This window comes from Plectropomus leopardus, chromosome 12, assembly GCF_008729295.1.
Source record: "Plectropomus leopardus isolate mb chromosome 12, YSFRI_Pleo_2.0, whole genome shotgun sequence".
Lineage (NCBI taxonomy): Eukaryota > Metazoa > Chordata > Actinopteri > Perciformes > Serranidae > Plectropomus > Plectropomus leopardus.
The window spans coordinates 22,679,841-22,697,456 of NC_056474.1; the positions used below are offsets into that span (position 1 = coordinate 22,679,841).

The following is a 17,616-nucleotide window of genomic DNA, read 5'->3' on the forward strand; positions in this document are numbered from 1 at the left end:
CCCACTTAAATCAAGGTAGATCTTGAAAGAAATTGCCACTGGGGCATGTCCTAAGTGAGAAAAAGGGATCAAAAAGTGCCAAATATGTTTAAAGTCCAAGCTGCCCCGTTGCTGCAAAACATCAAAACAAATAAGTCTTTACAGATTTGTGTATGTGTTTGTTTTTTTGCAATATATGAGAGTCAGAAAATGCAAAAAGTGTGGATTACGGGGAGGTTTGTTGTGGGTCACTATACTGCATCACACTGTATAGGTTTGTACAAGCAAATAACTTCAGAATGACCCAAATCTCCATTTGCACTTATTTACAGAGATGGGGTGGGAGGAAAATGTGATGCAGGGAGATGATCCAAGAGCAAGACAAGGATTGCAGGAAGAAAGGGTTCGTCTGCCCCTATTTAAGCTCCTGGTTCTCTTCTTCTTCCTGTCTTCAAAGTGCTCTTATTCTCTTTTTGTCTCTTTTCTCTTGATTGTGGCTCTCGCTGTTGCTTTTGTTGGAGCATAAATACTGCACGCAACAGAAGGTCTGCGCAAATTTTTGTGAATGTCGCTTTGCATGTGTCAAATGTATTGCTGCTAAATATACTATATATGCAATGCTGCTAATTGCTGTGGTGTTTTATTGGTTCTGAAAATGAACCAAACTCCATGCACTGGATGCAATGGAAACACAAAACTAATTGTTAAATGTTTATGTATTTTTTTTAATTTTGTGTTTTTGTTTTAAGTTTAATAAGTGCTGCAGCTGCAAAAAGCAAGTCAAAGAGTGTGTGTTTCTCAAACATGAGTCTGCATCCGCTGTGTGTGTCTTTGGGAATAGTCAGAGGGTGGAGACGAATACGAGAAGCGAGTGGAGGTTCCGTACTGCCCCAGCCCTGTTTCAGGACTTTGTTGTCCAGGCCCTGGACCTGGTCCTGGGCCGGTCCCCTGTCCTGTTGGATACATCTCATAGGCTGGCCCTTCCTCTATGGGTGGTGCAAAGCCCATTCGGTAGCTGGGATACTGTGAGGGGTATCCGTAGTTGTCATAAGCCAGCTGGGTTGTGCTGTCCAGCAGGCCGCAGTCTCCGGGGTAATCTCCAGGCGACTGAAGAGCTGGATTGGGAGGAGCTTGCTGGCTCTGCGCCACCCTGGTGAAGGTGTTGAACTGGGCGTAAGTTGCATGGGACATCCTCGAAGGTGGGCGGGGGTCATAGCAACCTGCCCTTGAGCCTGGAACTGCACTGGGGGGAACTGCACCGCTGGCGCCGGCTGGAGGTCCGCTGGAAGTGGCACCTGCTGGTCCGCTGCTTGGGTTCGGGGAGCGGAACTCGCCCTGGTAATGGATGGCACGGGACTGGGGGCGCGCCTCATCATGGGTGGTGGCTCGGACGTTGTAGTAGCCATTGGTTGGATCCTGTGATTACGAGGAAGAAAATTAGTATTTCAGTCCTTTATTAACGTGTATAAGACGCAACACTAGGCTTAGAGGTAAGGAACAGCTTAACGTCTGGTCTGTGCTATAACTCTTTCACATTTGGATATATACAACTCTATAATGATGTAAATCCAGAAGAAAGACTGTGAGCTCTACTGGTGAAGTACCTAATACGGCATTCCACAACAAAACATAAAAAAAAAATGTTTTAAAAAAATAAAAAACTAACTTTTTTATATAACAAATCCTACAATAAAGGCAGATAAAATGACAAAAGCAACAATATTATTGTTGTTAATAATAATAACAACAACAACAACAACAACAACAACAACAACAACAATAATAATAATAATAATAATAATAATGATAATAAAACTTATTATAAAAACACCTCAGCTACACTAAAAAACTTAACTAACTAACTTACTAAAAATGTCGTATAATATCGTACTGCACATTTATCACATTGTACGTACTGTACTGTATATCACCACGGTGCAGGCTGGTAAGGTTAGTGATGTTGGTGACATGCTGTTGCTCATGCCATGTCCAAAAACGTAATGGTGTGTAAGCAATGCAGTGCACAGTATTTGTATGAACACAAGACTTGATGATACAACTTCATTTCACAAGGAAAAACATTGTTTCCAATGCAATGACACACGAGCTCACCTGGGCAGCAGCTAACTCCAGAATTCTACTAGGATGATTTTATACCAAGAATGTTTGAGGCAGTGTTTTCCTCCTTTACTTTGTTATGTTTATGGAACTAAAACCCCCATACACAAGGTTTTGAGGTTATTGGGAGATTTTAGCTCCACTCAAGCTTAAAGAAACCAAAGTGAGGATTTGATCACAAATGCAAATGATGCAGAATCAGCAACATCTGTTATGGGGAACATCATGGATTGTGAAAAAAGTGGTATTGTTATGAAAAACCAAGCTTTTAACTGCAGTGCAAATGCCAAACCTGAGGACAAAGTAGGAACTTGTAATTGGTAATTAATGATGGATATGACCACATATGATGTTTGTGCACCATGCAGGATATAATATTCAAGATGCTGCAGAAAAAACATCCAGTCAAAATGCTTAAATATTTGGCCATCTTACCTTGAGCTCGTACTCCTCCCTGGTGTCGCTCGCTCTCGCTCCTGATGTCCTGTTTCAGGTCCATGTCGTCTTTGAACGGCTGAGTGGAGGGAGAGAGGGAAACAGAGGGCAGAAACTAAACCATCAAACAACGAAACACACACACGGAAAGAGGGAGGGTGAGAAAGGAAAGGAGGAGGAAGAGAGGGAGGGGAGAGGAAAACAGAGTTCAGGTTTTTCATCCCAAGAGAGTGGAAGATGAGAAACGGTTAGTAGGCGGAGGAAAAGGTTTTGGACCGGAATTTAAAACCGCCTCGCCGATTAGATTCTCCAGGACTTCCAGGGCTGAACGCTTTTCTAAAAGGAACACAATGTTAAAGAGAGAGTGTGTGTGTCTTTGTGTCTTTGCAAGGTTGGTTGTGCATGTACCGTATGTTCATACACTTTCTTGTCTGTCTCTTGTCTTCATCTGTGTGTGTGTGAGGGTGACACCTCGGCGACCCATCTGTGTGTATATGTGTGTGTGTGTGTGTGTGCACGTTTTTTTGTTTTTCGGTGTTTATTTGCAGACAAGCCTTGGGCATCTGTTTTACACTTTGTGTGTATGTGTGTGTACTTTAAAGTGCAAATTTGTGTGTGTGTGTGTGTGTGTGTGTGCCTCTTCTGCCACGCCGCCCTTTGTGTCGGTGTATCTGTACATTTAAGCCCATTGACCCATACGCCTCCTCTCCACGGCCCCCGGTGACTCAGATGGGTGTTTACTCACGGAGTACATGGCCTTGACCATCCGGGTTGCCGTGGAGACATCGGCCGCCTCCTCCTCCAGGCTGTGGGTCTCTTTGTTGACCGTCTCTACCTTGATGTCTGGTTTACCGAGGGTGACACCTCGGCGGCCTGGAAGAAAAACACAACCTCCAGTCATACTCTGGGTCAAGATAAATTATTGATTTATTTTCTTTAAAAGGCAACAAAAACGACACTTTATTCTGTTTAATGCTGTTTTCATCTGACGTGTCTCGTACATTCTTTGCCACGTTTCTTTTATTTTACTCAGTATTGTCTCTGGTGCTGGTGTCTCCTAGTGACACTGTGGGATTGTCTTATTTTTCTAAAAACAAAAGCTTATGATATCAAAAAGAATGAAAGATGTTTTTATCATATAAAAGAAATCTACATAAAGGGACATTAATTCTGCATGAGGCCACTCAAATGCCAGGAAAAGTTATCTGAAGACTTTCTCACTAAGAAATAATACACGACATTGTAATGTCACTTAGCTGTAGACTGCTCAAAAGTTACATACTTTTGCTTAGTTCTTTCATTGACAGAGGTGGGAGACTCGAGTCAGACTTAAGTTAAGTCAATTTGAGGACTTGACTTGACTTTGACTTGGTATTCATGACTTGAGACTTGACTGAGATTTGAGACAGATGACTCAAAAGAACTAAAATATTTGCTTTTTTTTTATATTGAGAAGTTATGTTTTGTTTTTGAAACATGATTGGGTGATTTTAAGTGCAATGCACGCAAACCTGGCAACCTGCTGGGACACAGCAGACCAGCGGGGGCTAATGCATGAGGCAGCTTTCATGAAGGGGGCTAGCTCGAGAACAATAAAACTTGCATTCAAGGATTATGTTTTTGATGATGGTAGTAAGAGGTGAAACGCAGTGTGCAAAGTCTGCAGCTTAAAAATCAGTGATATAACCACGGCAACATCCAATTTTTTAGTAACTCATTAGCTTATTGAATTATCAGAATTTCATATGTAAAAATGGCAAACATTTATCCCAGTTCTCTCTTGAACTAAATAATTTTGCAGGAAATGTCGTCGACTGTTTGTAAGCAGTATCACCATCGAAAGTGAAAGTGAAAGCCCCTCCAGCATGTCCACTTGGTGTTTCACTTTGAATTTAAATGTCCACTGCTTACATTCTGGCAACTGATAAGTACCTTTTTTTTTTAAAGTCCACCCTCATATGCGCACTGTGGTCAGAAATATCCCAAACACAGAAAATAAGAAGAAAATAAGAAAATATACATAGAGGCTAGGGTCTAAGCAGGTAAATACATTTCCAAAAGGCTTCTAGGTTGACATAAGTGAGGATTAGAGGGATTTCTTTTTTTCTTTCTTTCTTCTATAGGAAATCCTGCAAAGTATAGCTTTTACTTTCTTCGTTTTGGTTTTGAACATTAACTTAATTCACAAGAAAAACAGACAGAATATTCTAAGCAAAAAGGTGAAACTTCAGCATTATAAGCATCTTTCAGACATGTACCATTTTTACTGTGCATGAATGCTGGTGAATTTACATGTTTGTCTGATATTTGCATAAGTGTCAGCGTCTCTTTGAAGTCATGACAGCAATCTTATTAGGACCTAGTAATATTTCCAGAACATGGCTAAAGTCTTAACTGAATGCTGTCATATTAACATAAAGGCTACAGTAGCACTAGGTTAAATATGCACAGGTAGGGATTAAACATATTTGATGTCATTTCATTAAGAGGCATTCATTATAGTTAATTATGTAGGACAGCCTTCTAAATCACAGCAGAAACTGGGATTTTAGCCCAAAACCGGGTATATGTCTCTGTTAAACACTGCCTTGTGTAACCTGAAATGATAATACTGCTCATTTTAAGCAACATATCCCTCGTACAGAGCAGTCAATATTTGTCAACATGAGCAACTCTCTTCCAAAAGCAAAGACCTTAAAAGTAAAGATTTAAATCTGTGAAGTCTGGAGCTGCAGCATCGCACAACAAATGAGCGACAGCTTATCTGGAGCTGCGATGATGTTTGTTTGAGTTTCCATTTCCAAACGGTATCTTTTCTGTAGTGGTGTTATCAGCTCTGAACCAGAAAATATACACTTATCCCCAGAAAATCCCTCTGGGGACTCTGCCAGTCACCTTCATTGTCTTTCCCAATTCTTTATTTGCTGTGGAGCAGCTCAAAATGAAACAACTTAAAGACACCACATGTTCTTAGCTCTCTGCTTTGCACGAGGATGGTTTTTGCTCATAAATGCTAATTGGATTGCCTTTGGCTGTAGAAATAACATATAGGAATTTATAATTTAAATACTATTCACCTTTAAATGCTCTTGTTTTCAGCTCTGTTATTTATGTACTTTATCTAATGCACAAGCGGCATATAAATACAATTTATTTAAAAAATCATACAATTTCATGTCCGCAGAATGAAAAGGGTACAGTAGGCGTTGTAAGGCAGTTTGCCATATTATATGAATATTCATTAATCTCATTTGAATAAAATGCCATACAGCTGGCATATGTTCCTTTCTTCAAATGTGGAGAGGCAGAATGACAGATAGGGTGAGTGGATCAAAGAAAGACTGATGGACACATACTGTACGTGTGTGCGTGCCACTACACACACACACACACACACACACACACACACATTAGAGAACCACTGTGTACACTTACTGCCTTTGCGTTGGCGGTACAGGAAGAAGGCAAGTGCCAGTAGAAACATAAGCAGCAGAATGGAGGAGCCCACCGTACCACCAGCAATAATTCCCACCGGAACGATATCTGAAACAAACACAAGCAGAGAAGCGTCAGGGTTGAGGGACAGCTGCTGCCTCATTGTTACAGAAACTTGCACGGATCTTGCGCTGTTTAAGTATAAATCTGGTGTCCTAGCTTAATATTAAATCTCTGAAGGCTGCTTAAATGTTGATAAGGCATGCAAGTCAGACAAGGGATAAAAAAAAAAAAAAACGCTCCCTCTCTCTCTTTCTCTCTCGAAGATATTTTGGTAGATTTTCTGAAGCTTGCGAAATCTGACAGCTGAAAGAATAAGAGCCAGATAAGACTGACAGAGCATGAAGAAATCATTTTCTCAATGTAATGTGACATACCAAGTCCTCACAATAAAATGCGTAACCGTTCAGAATGGACTTATAACACTATCTATCTTCTGTCCTCCAGCTGAGGCCACGGTGTAATAATCTTGCTCAAGGGCACTGCAGTTTGTGAGAGAGGATGAGCATCTTACTCAGAGAAATTAAAGATGCTGTGTGCAATTTTCACTGTAAACACCACTCTGTGTTTCTTAACTCATTGAGTGCCATTGACGTATATATATATATAGCATTCAAAAGTCCATTGTTTTGGACTTGCTTGCCTTCTAACTGCCCAGCTGGGGCCACTTTCATGATTTGTCATTGGTTATGTGATCACAAACTTCCAAAATACGTGGGTTATGCACAAATTACTGGCTCATGATTACATAGGGTTACATACAAATTTGGGTTTGTTACTTTTCATACAAAAAATGGCTTATGAGAACATCCTGATCTTTCTCTTTTTTTAATGCATGACAACAAATCATAACAAGTAAACCCACTTTTATTAGAATGAAAAGGTACCATCTCAGAGTCCCATATCCCATTCTTATAATTCAACAATGACTAACAGTACCACTGGTATTAAAAAAAATCAAATTATTTTTACATTTAAATGTAAAACAGACAACTTTTCAACCTTCCACACTTGCGTTCCCATTGGTATAATTGTTGGTGTACTGTTGGAAAGACAAAAGGATCACTTTACTTTTCCTCAGAGCCTAGAAACTACCAGCAACACAGGTTTCCCACAGTAATTTGGTTGTTCCACCGTTAGAAATTTTCACTACTGGTAAAAGAAACTACAAAGAACTTCCACTGAGACTCCTTGGTAACTGGGGCTAGCCACCAAAAGTTTCTAAACACAGCAAAAGCGCTATCCTTTTCCTTTGTGCCAGTAATCAAGCCTTTATTTTCCTATTAGATCATATCCTGTGTCAGACAGAACTAAGCACAGGGAGCCCATCTAAACACTGATGGTGTAATTATTCCACAGATATTACATTGCGCAATCTACATTTACTTCATAGTGATACATTTAAGCATAAACTGTGTTTATTTCCTCTTTGGAGTGGAGCATAAACTGACAGCATGATGTTAATGATACTCCAGAAACAAGTGGCCAGCTTGACTTGAACTACTATGATGATAAATGCTACAAATCAATCAACCATGTGACTAATCATGACATGACACAATGTCCTATTCAACTGGCACCCACAAGTTGTTTCCCCCTTTAAATGTTTTTCCATACCCGTCTCCTCCAGAGTGATGATCATGGTACCGGGTCCGAAGGAGTTCCAGGCGGTGCAGTTGTAGGGCGAGTGGAAGTCGGACTCCATGACGTTGTTGATGGTGAGGGTGGAGAGGACAGCCCCGCCCTGAGATGGAGGTTTACTCTGTTCCACAGTGTACCTCTCCATCAAGGTTCCCTTCTCCTTCTCCCACACGTTCTCCTTCCATGCCCAAACCTGAAACACACAATGAATAAGTGAATACAAACCAAATTCTAGTAGATCTTTATGTGCTGTAAATACAATTTGTTTGTATTATTTTTATGTTTATTTCGTACTTACTTTTGCAATGTAAACATATTATTTCGTACAAAAATAAAGCCCCATTAAATCAAATCTGCGTATTAAATGGATTTGCACTTCCATAACACAACAGGCTGTTAAAAGCATTACTATCTTTGTTAAAATAAACGTTTTGCTTCGTATCATCAAAGTGGAGCACAGCCTTAGTTTTTTGACCCAGTGCAGCACTCCCTATATCTTCTTCATTATGTAAATGTGTTTTAAAAGTGAAGGTTATACATAACACATTCAGGGTATGATGTGATGAGTAGTTACAGGCCACTAGAAAGTATTTTGTAGGCAGAACCTGCTCTCAACCTCACAAAGTGTGATCCGCCACTTAAAAAGGACTGCAATGAAATGGTAATGCAGGCGTACATCAATTTAGGATTTAGATAAGATCAAAGGCTCGCTACATCTGTACACTAAAACGTTTGCAAATCTATAAATCTGCTCCTAATCAACACAGCAGGAAAAGTCCTTCAAGCTGATAGGAGCTAGCACGCAATTTCCAATATGTTTCATTTGTTTGATTTTTATCTAAACTCCACTCTTTACTGCTGCAATCACCCGATTTCCCCTCGGGGATCAATAATGCTAATTTCACTTTATCTTATCTTATGTAGTATTAACCACAACAGACCCACATACAGACGCAAAACACACACACATATAATCACAAGTAAACATTCAGCAAACAGATGGGCCGGTGTTAAGAAAGGTTAAGAGAGACTAAAGCGAGTCTGGGCAGGAAATACATTCTAAGCAAAACAAATTATATTCTCACACCTTGGTAACTATCCCTTTTTTTCTCCTGGTGCAGTATGTCCCTAATTAAAGTTTGTGCAGCAACTTTTCAGCCAGAGAAAGAAAGAATTTACTCACAAATAAATCAGAACACACACACCGTGCAGCAAGTGTACACAAGCGATAAAAACTCAAGCAGGTTCTTCTACTTAAAATTTGCTGAGGTAGAAATTTGAGGGTATTAAATATGGAACATGGCAATATCAAATATACATAGAGCCATATGTTGGGCTAATGTACCTTTTAACCTGGATTTGAAAAAAAAAATGAACAAGAAGAATGTGATCAATGGTAGGTGAGGGAGAAATGTTAAAAAATCCTCAAATCTTCTGCTTTTTTCTCTCTCTGACAATCTTACATAATGCGTCTTTTCTGTCTGCCTCTCAAAATCCCCCTTTCTTTTTTCTCACAATGATTCTGTTTCACCACCTTAGTCTGTAACCCCCTCTCTCTTTCAATCTCATTGCCTCTTTCACACACACACACACACACACACACACACACTCTGTACACACACATACACGGCATCATACTCTATATTTTATAAGTCCTTGTGTCTCTGCATTAAGCCGAGAATATAATGTCGTATCACATTATACGCTCTGAGCTCTCTGCCAGTGCGGCAGGGGGCTGAAGCTTCCTAAAAGCTCTGATTTCTGTCATGTCGGCACTGCACAATTGGATAATTGACGCTGAAAGGTACAGAATTTTACTCTCCCTCCATCTCTCCCTCCTCTTATTTCAATCTATTTCACCCCAATACCCCCCGTCACTTCTAGCCTTTAAACTCAAATGTCATTGCTAGATTTATCTCTCTTTTCTGCCTTTTTGTCATGATTTTTGGGCATCCTGGTAATTCCCTTATTTTAAAGGTTTATTGCACATACCACACTGTTCATTTGGAACTTACATAATGCACAGGCACTTTATATTAAACTGTGGTTTGATCAAGTATTGCACTCAGCAGCTTTAAGAAAAGGCAGGAAGGAAAAAACAGTTCAGTTCTGCAGTTACGGCACATTCGGGAAGATATTCCATTACGGTTTGCTGGTGAGGCAATCTGTGTGAACGCTTGCTTATAGAGAAAAGATGGTTACCACTTTGAAAGGGATCACTGAGCTGAAACACTTTCCCCAGGTTGGCCATTTCTTCCTAAAATCAAGATAGTATGGACGCTGCACTGACCCTTTCATGGTAAAGAAAGTCCCTGCTATAAGTAACACTTAAAGCTGTGTTCTTCTTGTATCTTATCTTCTACATTTCAGTGGAACATGTGTACAGTACTCTGTGTCTCCTTTTTAATTGCAACTAAACACCACAGCAGCTGTTTTTGATGAGTCACACCTTCCACCACAGAGGAGGAACAGACCGTTCTCATATACTCGTGACACAGTTGGAGAACAATGCCACTTGTGCCAATCGTTTAACCCAAAGTGCAAAAGAGAAAGCAGAAATCATTTTGCTTTCGGGGCGGACAAGGAGGTGTAGTGATCAGGATTCTGCTTGAGGCAGATGCAATCTGAAAAGGTCGAGCACCTCTGCAGCAGATTATAACTTCCACGGATGGACTTACAATCTTATCAGGTGGAGGGGTGCTGGCAATGTAACACTTGATCTCTCCTCTCTCCCCTCTGACGGCGTACTGGACTGGATCACTGGAGATGATGGGAGGGCCTGAGCAAGTGAGGCATGATGAAAGAGAGAGAGATGGAGAAGACTTAGAGACATAAAAGGACTGCTACAAGAAACCATAAGGTTTGAGAGAAAAACTCACATTTCAACCACGTCAACCCTTACTATAAGGATCCTAACCAGAAACAGGAAATGAGAAGATTTTACACTTATTTGGCAATACAATAGGCTGGTTACGTGATTATTTTAAGAAATTAATAGCACTTGGGTGTTGTGCTCATTGCCGTCTGTTACCTTGTTGCAAAAACAACCAAGTCAATCAGAGCTTTGTAGGTGAGATTTGGAAAAAGGTCATCCTCATGATTCAGAGCTAGAAGACTATCACAGGGCCAACATGAAGATACAGACAATCCTTAACCCTCACTATCACACAGGAAATTTTAGAGTCAACAATTAATCTAAACTACATGGCTTTGAACTGTGGGAGGAATCAAGAAAAAACCCACACTAAAACAGGAAGAACATGCAAACTCCACACAGAAGGTTGTCCCAAGCCATCCAGCGGGTTCGAACCCAAAACCCTCTTCCTGAGAGATGACAGTACTGCTGTGCTGCCCAAATTGCAAATCCTCTTGCAAAATGACGAGTGGATTTGTATTTTGGTGACACACCATACGCTTTGCTGTAGCTAAAGAGTGCCTCTTCAAAAAGCAAAGCAAACAACCTAGCTAATGAATGCATAGCAATGTTGTTGCTCATACTGTGCAATGAATGAATGACTGGAAACACAGCAACTGCACAGCAGTAGTCTCCTATTCAGCAGTGAGTCTATATATAATAAAGGTCACCTGGAAGTAACTCTGCTAAGTATGTGTGTAGCTCATGCTGCTCTGTATCACAAAGTGAATAAAAGAATGTAAACACAATGGGGAATATAATAAATGAACGATACAGCCTGACCAAGAATGATGCCATTAGTATTCAACAATCAAAATCCACCGTTGAACTATGAATCAAAACGCATGCCTTATATGTCTATGGTAGGACTCCGGTTAAACTCTTGCATCAAGTTATGCATAAAATAAGCTTAAGAGGACAAAGCAGAGAAAGCGATCATACTGGCTGTGTTGCATCATCCAGTAACTTTTCTCTGCTGGAGAACAAGCCAAAAGAGATGCATCACGGATTGCTGTCAATCATGAGAAAAAGGTGGATGGTGCAAATACTTACATTGTATCATCTGTGTTTACATGTTGTCTGATTTTTAAAAGTAGCCACTAGCTCACAAAGCTTTCATCCAGCATGTATTTTGCAAAGACATGCCACTGAATGTCACACTTTATCAGTTGGCAAACATTTACGGAGCATTTAAGAACTTCCTTTTTCGTCATTGTGTTCTTGGTGACTCAGTCTTGATTTATTAAGTAATTGGCGGTCTCTTGGGGAGAGTTTTGACATTGAAATGTTGGCTTTGGGCCTGTTCAGGGCTGAAAAATTAGCTGTTGGGTTTGGGTCAGGCTGTGGCTGGAATGAATCAGGCTGGGTTGACAGAAATACTAAGTCAATGCTGTACTCGACTCTGTATAGTCAGTGGCTTCAGCTGTTGGGGAGATACAGATATATACACAAATGATGTAAAGAATCATTCTAGATGAAACAAATACATAATGGAGGTCCATCTGGTTTCATTATAAATATGACACCAAAGCAGTTTTGCTGTGCGTAGGAAGATCTGTCATACATGTTTTTATAATTTCTGCTAATATCAGCACAGCTATAAATAGTATAGTAATTAGATAGTAACTGACCATTGACAGTGAGTGTAACCTCAGTCTCTCCCACTCCAATCCGGGGCACGATGGCCTTGCAGACATACTGGCCTGCATCTGCCTGGCTCACTGACTTTAAATACAGCTGGTTGTTGTTGCTGAGAACCTGGAGACACACACACACACACACACACACACACACACACACACACACACACACACACACACACACAAGTATAAGTATGCATGAGAAGCAGAAAGGTAGCTACGTACGAGAGGTGGAGAGTGGAGATAGACAGACAGGGAGCGATGTTAAAAAGGGGGAGGGAGATCTATATTTAATTCATAAAACATGTTGATTTACTCAGCAGGCTCCATTAGTTTTTTCCTGGAGCTTTTCTTAACTTGTTAGGCATGAATTAAAGATTTAAGATATGAAGACTGAGTCTCACTTCTTATCGTGTGCTTTACAACTGAGCAAACATTTATGAAGTCTACGTCTTGAACATCAATACAGGCTGGGACTGGGGTTTTCTGGAGGATTTGGCAGTGGTTCTAAGAATGTGATTTACCTCAAAATGTTGTGCACTGACTTTCTATTTCTTCATGTATATATTTAAATATGAGATATTTTGGTGAAATATAACTTAAATCTAGCAGGAGGAAATAAATGTAGGGTTCATGGTCAAAGGTCAATGGAAGGTATGAGAGTTCGTTCTCACCATGCTGGAGCCCTTCTTGGTCCAGGTGAGGGTGAGAGGGGGGTTTCCAGACCACTTGCAGTTCAGAGTGACATCAGAGTCCACATCTACCGTAACTGGCCTGGGCTCCACCACAAGTATTGGGCCAACTAACAGAGTATGAAAATTAAAATCCCTGTACACAGACGCGTTTTTATGGTCCAGCATGTGGGATTTAGTGGCATCTAGCAGTGCGGTTGCAGAACTGAAATTTCTTCTGTGAGAACTGTGGTGGCCAGTGCAGAAATGCAAATGGCTCTATCTAGAGCCAGTGTTTGGTTTGTTCTTTCTGGGCTAATGTACAAACAACATGGCAGACTCATTGGAAGGAGACCCACTATGTAGGTAGATATTATAAACAGCTCATTCTAAAGTGACAAAAACACAATAATTCGTATGTTCAGTTAATTATGCACTAAAGACAATCTATATACAATTTCTGCCAAAAGATGCCCCTAAATCCAACAAACTGGACCTTTAATGAAATACAGACTTGGTGATCACCCAGGGGCTGAAAAACACACACAAATTTGCACCTGGCGACCTGAATACATGTCCGTGCCAATGACTGCATATAAAGATAGATAAAGCATCTCCAGTTGCTCCCGATGTACAACAAAGAGGCCAAAATATCATGGGGGGCCATCTTGCACTGGTGCCGTTATTTGGAGCCAGGGTCTGTGCAGTACTGATAGAAACCATCTTTTCTAAAAATGTATATGTAGTATACATTGATATTTTAGTTTAGCTTATGTCCCATCTCTCAAGAAGTTCTGGCTCCACTTTTGTGGCATTGTCACGTTATTTATCTTTACTTTATAGTCTATGGTCCACTTAATTTGAAATGTTTCAGCTTGAGTGACAAATTTGCATGATGTTATTTTGTGAAAACCTATCAGCCCTGATGTCTGCCTGATGTCACAGAGAATGAGAAATGCCTCTGTGGTCACCCAGAGCTATGGCTCATCATCAGTACTGTACAGAGAGAGAACAAAAAGCAAGAGGGCTTGGAATAAAGTGAGAGAAACCATAAGACTACATGGTAAGTTCTAAAAGTATGTGTTTGTCAGTCAATTACAGCTATCGGTTGTACTTCTACATGAACCACGTTGGCAATAATGATGGCATTAGCTGCCTTACCCAGTTAGTTAGCGTAACTGTTAGGGCAGCTAGAACTCAAGATGCTATACTTGTGAGGCGTGAAATCACTTTGTGTTTGGACTGAACTAACATTTAAAGAATTTAAATCCTTATGTATCTGGAAACAGAATAGAATTTCTTAGCCAGTTGCCTTATCATAAAGCAAGACATGTTTTAGTGTGGTACATTCTCCTCTGTCTCCTTTCATTTTTTATACTTTTATGGGCATCATTTTGTGTCTTTCCTTCTCCGGTTATGTACATTTTTCAATTCATATCTTCGTTTTATGTAAATATTTTCAGTACAAGTTGTTTTGAATAACTACTATTTACGTCACTCTGTTCATACATAGGCTGTGAAAATGAATGCCGTAAGGCTTTGCTGAATTGAGCTAGACTGACCTGAGAGATAAAATTGCATTGTAACTATCTATTGCAAATGTATTCTGCACAAGACATGAATACTGTGTAGTAACAAAATAAATTCAGTATGGCTCTTTAAACAAATACTGACAAATATAGTTACTAGAGCACATAAATATCATCAGAGTCCCATTCAGCTTAGGAGTGTTTGCTCTCTACTCACAGTGCACGTCCACTAGGATGCTGACGTTGGTGCTTCCCACAACGTTGAAAACTTGACAGGACACGGGCTCAGTGAAGAACGAGTGATCTGCCGTAGTGACGAACACACTTTCCCTGGCCCCCTCCAGCAGCACGCCACCTTTTGCCCACCTGACAGAGAAACCCATCATCATTTAACCAGTTTTCAAGCATTGCAAATCATTGTTATGTTAGTTTGCCAGCAGGAGATCTCGAAAGCATAATGGGGTTTTATAATTTTCTGGTGGTGATCCAAATGTGGATTTCCACTAGTAGACAATGAGTGTTTTTATATTATCAATTAAACCTATTAAACTAACATTTAAAAAGCCTTGATGTCAGAACCTGAGGGAATGATTGCAAGGTAAAGAAATACATTTCCCTTAAATTCTGTTAAGCTCAACATCATATAACTGTACTGCACATCTGCCATTAGATGACATTTTAATATACACTCAATAGGCTTAGTGCCTAAGTGCCTGGCAAAGCTCCCACACTGGGACCCTCTGGTGGAGTCTCAAACCTCAGATTAAAACCTCCGTGTTTAAGTCCAACATTTAGCGATTTCAGTGCTGTCACTTAAGATTAAAGTCAGTGTTTAATTGTTTAAACGTTCAATACTTTCACCAATTCTGTTCTGCAAGCAGAAATTACAATTCAGGATCGCCTCCAGATGGTAGTAACAAGCAGATTGGAATAGATGAAAGAAAATCTATTGGCACTAAACAGAATTGCAGTCTGGCCTCTGATGTTGGACTGCAGGTATAAAATGAATCACTGTCTCTACAAAACATTGGCCACTACGTTCAAAAAAGTCCATCACATCCTAAACTAGACATAAAGTTACAATTGTCGGACAATTTTTAGGTATTGAAGTCAACTCAGTTTTTTTGTTTAGGGTTAATTTTCTAGTAAAATTTAATTCAGACCTGTAGCCAATGATGGGAGGGTTGGCAGTGGCCTGGCAGGTGAATGTGACTCTCTCGCCCTCCAGGACGGAGCGAGGCTCGATGGACAGGGTCACCATAGGAGGGTCTACAAAGGGAGAGATGCATTGTTCAATGCACAACTAAAGATAAAGTAAATGACTGCTGTGTTTCAGCCAGTGGCATCATTAGGTCTGGCCATCCAACATTGCAGCCCAGAATGTATATAAATAGCCCAAAATCTAAATATATAAGCAATATAAGAATTGGCACAATAATATTTATTAAAAGAGCCCCAGGTCGTTCTGTTCATACTTGTACCAGGCCAACATTTGAATGTGGGACCCATGTGGGTTGTAAATGGGTTGAAAAATGGGCCCCATGTGGAACTGTCCTTGGGCTCCATAATGGCCTCATGCCAATCGTCAACACCCAGTTTAACCAAGCGGGCCCCAGATAAGATGCCCACTTAGGTAAACCAATCCATGTGAGCAGTTGGCATGGGGCCATTAAAGAACCTGTGGACAATCCCATATAGGGCCAAAATGTTGGCTCAGTACTTTAATAAATGTACTTATTTATATTCCACCATTGTTAACATATATACATACATTTAACTATTTCTCCAAATCAGGTCAATACATTTCTAACTATAGCATTTGTTAAGTATTCTGTACTTAATGCTAATTACCAACACTTGCTAATATTTTTATCATCACAATTCATAATTAGTCTAAGTAATCTAAAATGTAAAAATAAACAAACAACATCAAATACAGTTTTTAAAGGTAACTAAGGTGCCAGAATGCATTAAAAAGTTCAAGATGCATTGGTGAAACGAATCAATATTTTCATATTTTATACTTAACAATTAATATTTACACAGTGGAATATATTTACAATATTGTTGTTAAATGTTTAAATATTTGTTTGTACTTTTGACAGTTTATAATTTTTACATTTTCTTATTATTTGCATAATCAAATCTTACAAAGGACACATTATTTTGTGGTTGTGACTGAGATCATAAGTAAAGGATATGTGCCAAAAACAGAGCCTGTTCATAGAAAAGAAAAATGCCTGGTGAAGGATCCCCCACAATAATACCTCATTTTCCAAATAAGCCGTCTGTGCTAACACAGCACTGGTTCTACATCTTCTGTTACTGCATTTATTCTCTCAGTAATTAGTAGCTACACTGGGTAGGAAAAACACATCAGTCTTCTTGATTGAAAACTCAAACTACAGTTTCCTTGAGAGCAATCATTCCTTATTTCTTCAGGGACACGATTGAAATCCCTTAAAACACAAAAAGTATCAGGTTTTCCAGATGTTGAAGAAAATCAAGTCGCTTTAGGAGGAAATTACTGGCTACAAAGACAGTGCCAAATCCATGCCAACAGCTAAATCAAACTTGGAACCAGCCCAAGTTTGAGAATGGTGAAAAATAAAATCAAACACATAACATATGTTGTTTTTCGATAATAATTACTTCAAGTCAACAAGTGCTTGAATACAAATTAAAATTATACCATGATTTTGCTACATGCCTAGCCAAAACAGCCCTACCTATGCACCTTCACACTCTGAAAAGAAAAAAAGAAGCAACATACGGTGAACATTGAGCATAACAGTGGCTCGTTTGCCCATTGGCACTGCCGGGTTGCTGGCCACACAAGTGAAGTTGCGGCTGCTGTCAGTGTCAATAGGTGTGATGGGCAGGTAGCTCCTGGTCGTCACCCTCTTTCTGTCTGGTAGCACTTCCTGTTTACCAAAAAAGGGAGAGGAGAGGATGGTTATGGGGAGAATTTAGGGAGGCGAGCAGACCAAGAAAGATCAAAGAAGAGGAGGAGGAGCACGGTGGATGGGAAAGGACGAACAGGACAAAAAAAGGAGGGATCGGGAAATATCACGGGAAAAACAGGAGAGAAAAAGGGGAGGAGAAAGAAGAGAGACATAGGAGGGTTACTAATGGAGCCAAGAGAGGTAAAGAAATAGCATAACATGGAAATAGAAACAGCAGTCTGGAGATAG

At 40.0% G+C, this 17,616-nt stretch overlaps 1 protein-coding gene across 1 annotated transcript in view; it reads right to left on the reverse strand.

The window, feature by feature from the left end:
* Nucleotides 1-744: 744 nt before the first annotated feature.
* The window catches only part of kirrel1b (kirre like nephrin family adhesion molecule 1b), a 79,265-nt gene continuing 62,393 nt past the window's right edge, over nucleotides 745-17,616 (reverse strand). The window contains 12 exon segments of the mRNA XM_042497389.1: nucleotides 745-1,395; nucleotides 2,533-2,562; nucleotides 2,564-2,611; nucleotides 3,278-3,405; nucleotides 5,968-6,075; nucleotides 7,645-7,861; nucleotides 10,347-10,447; nucleotides 12,214-12,340; nucleotides 12,897-13,024; nucleotides 14,640-14,788; nucleotides 15,586-15,691; nucleotides 17,196-17,346. Of these exon segments, the coding sequence (XP_042353323.1) occupies nucleotides 778-1,395; nucleotides 2,533-2,562; nucleotides 2,564-2,611; nucleotides 3,278-3,405; nucleotides 5,968-6,075; nucleotides 7,645-7,861; nucleotides 10,347-10,447; nucleotides 12,214-12,340; nucleotides 12,897-13,024; nucleotides 14,640-14,788; nucleotides 15,586-15,691; nucleotides 17,196-17,346 (1,911 nt within the window). The 3' untranslated portion in view covers nucleotides 745-777.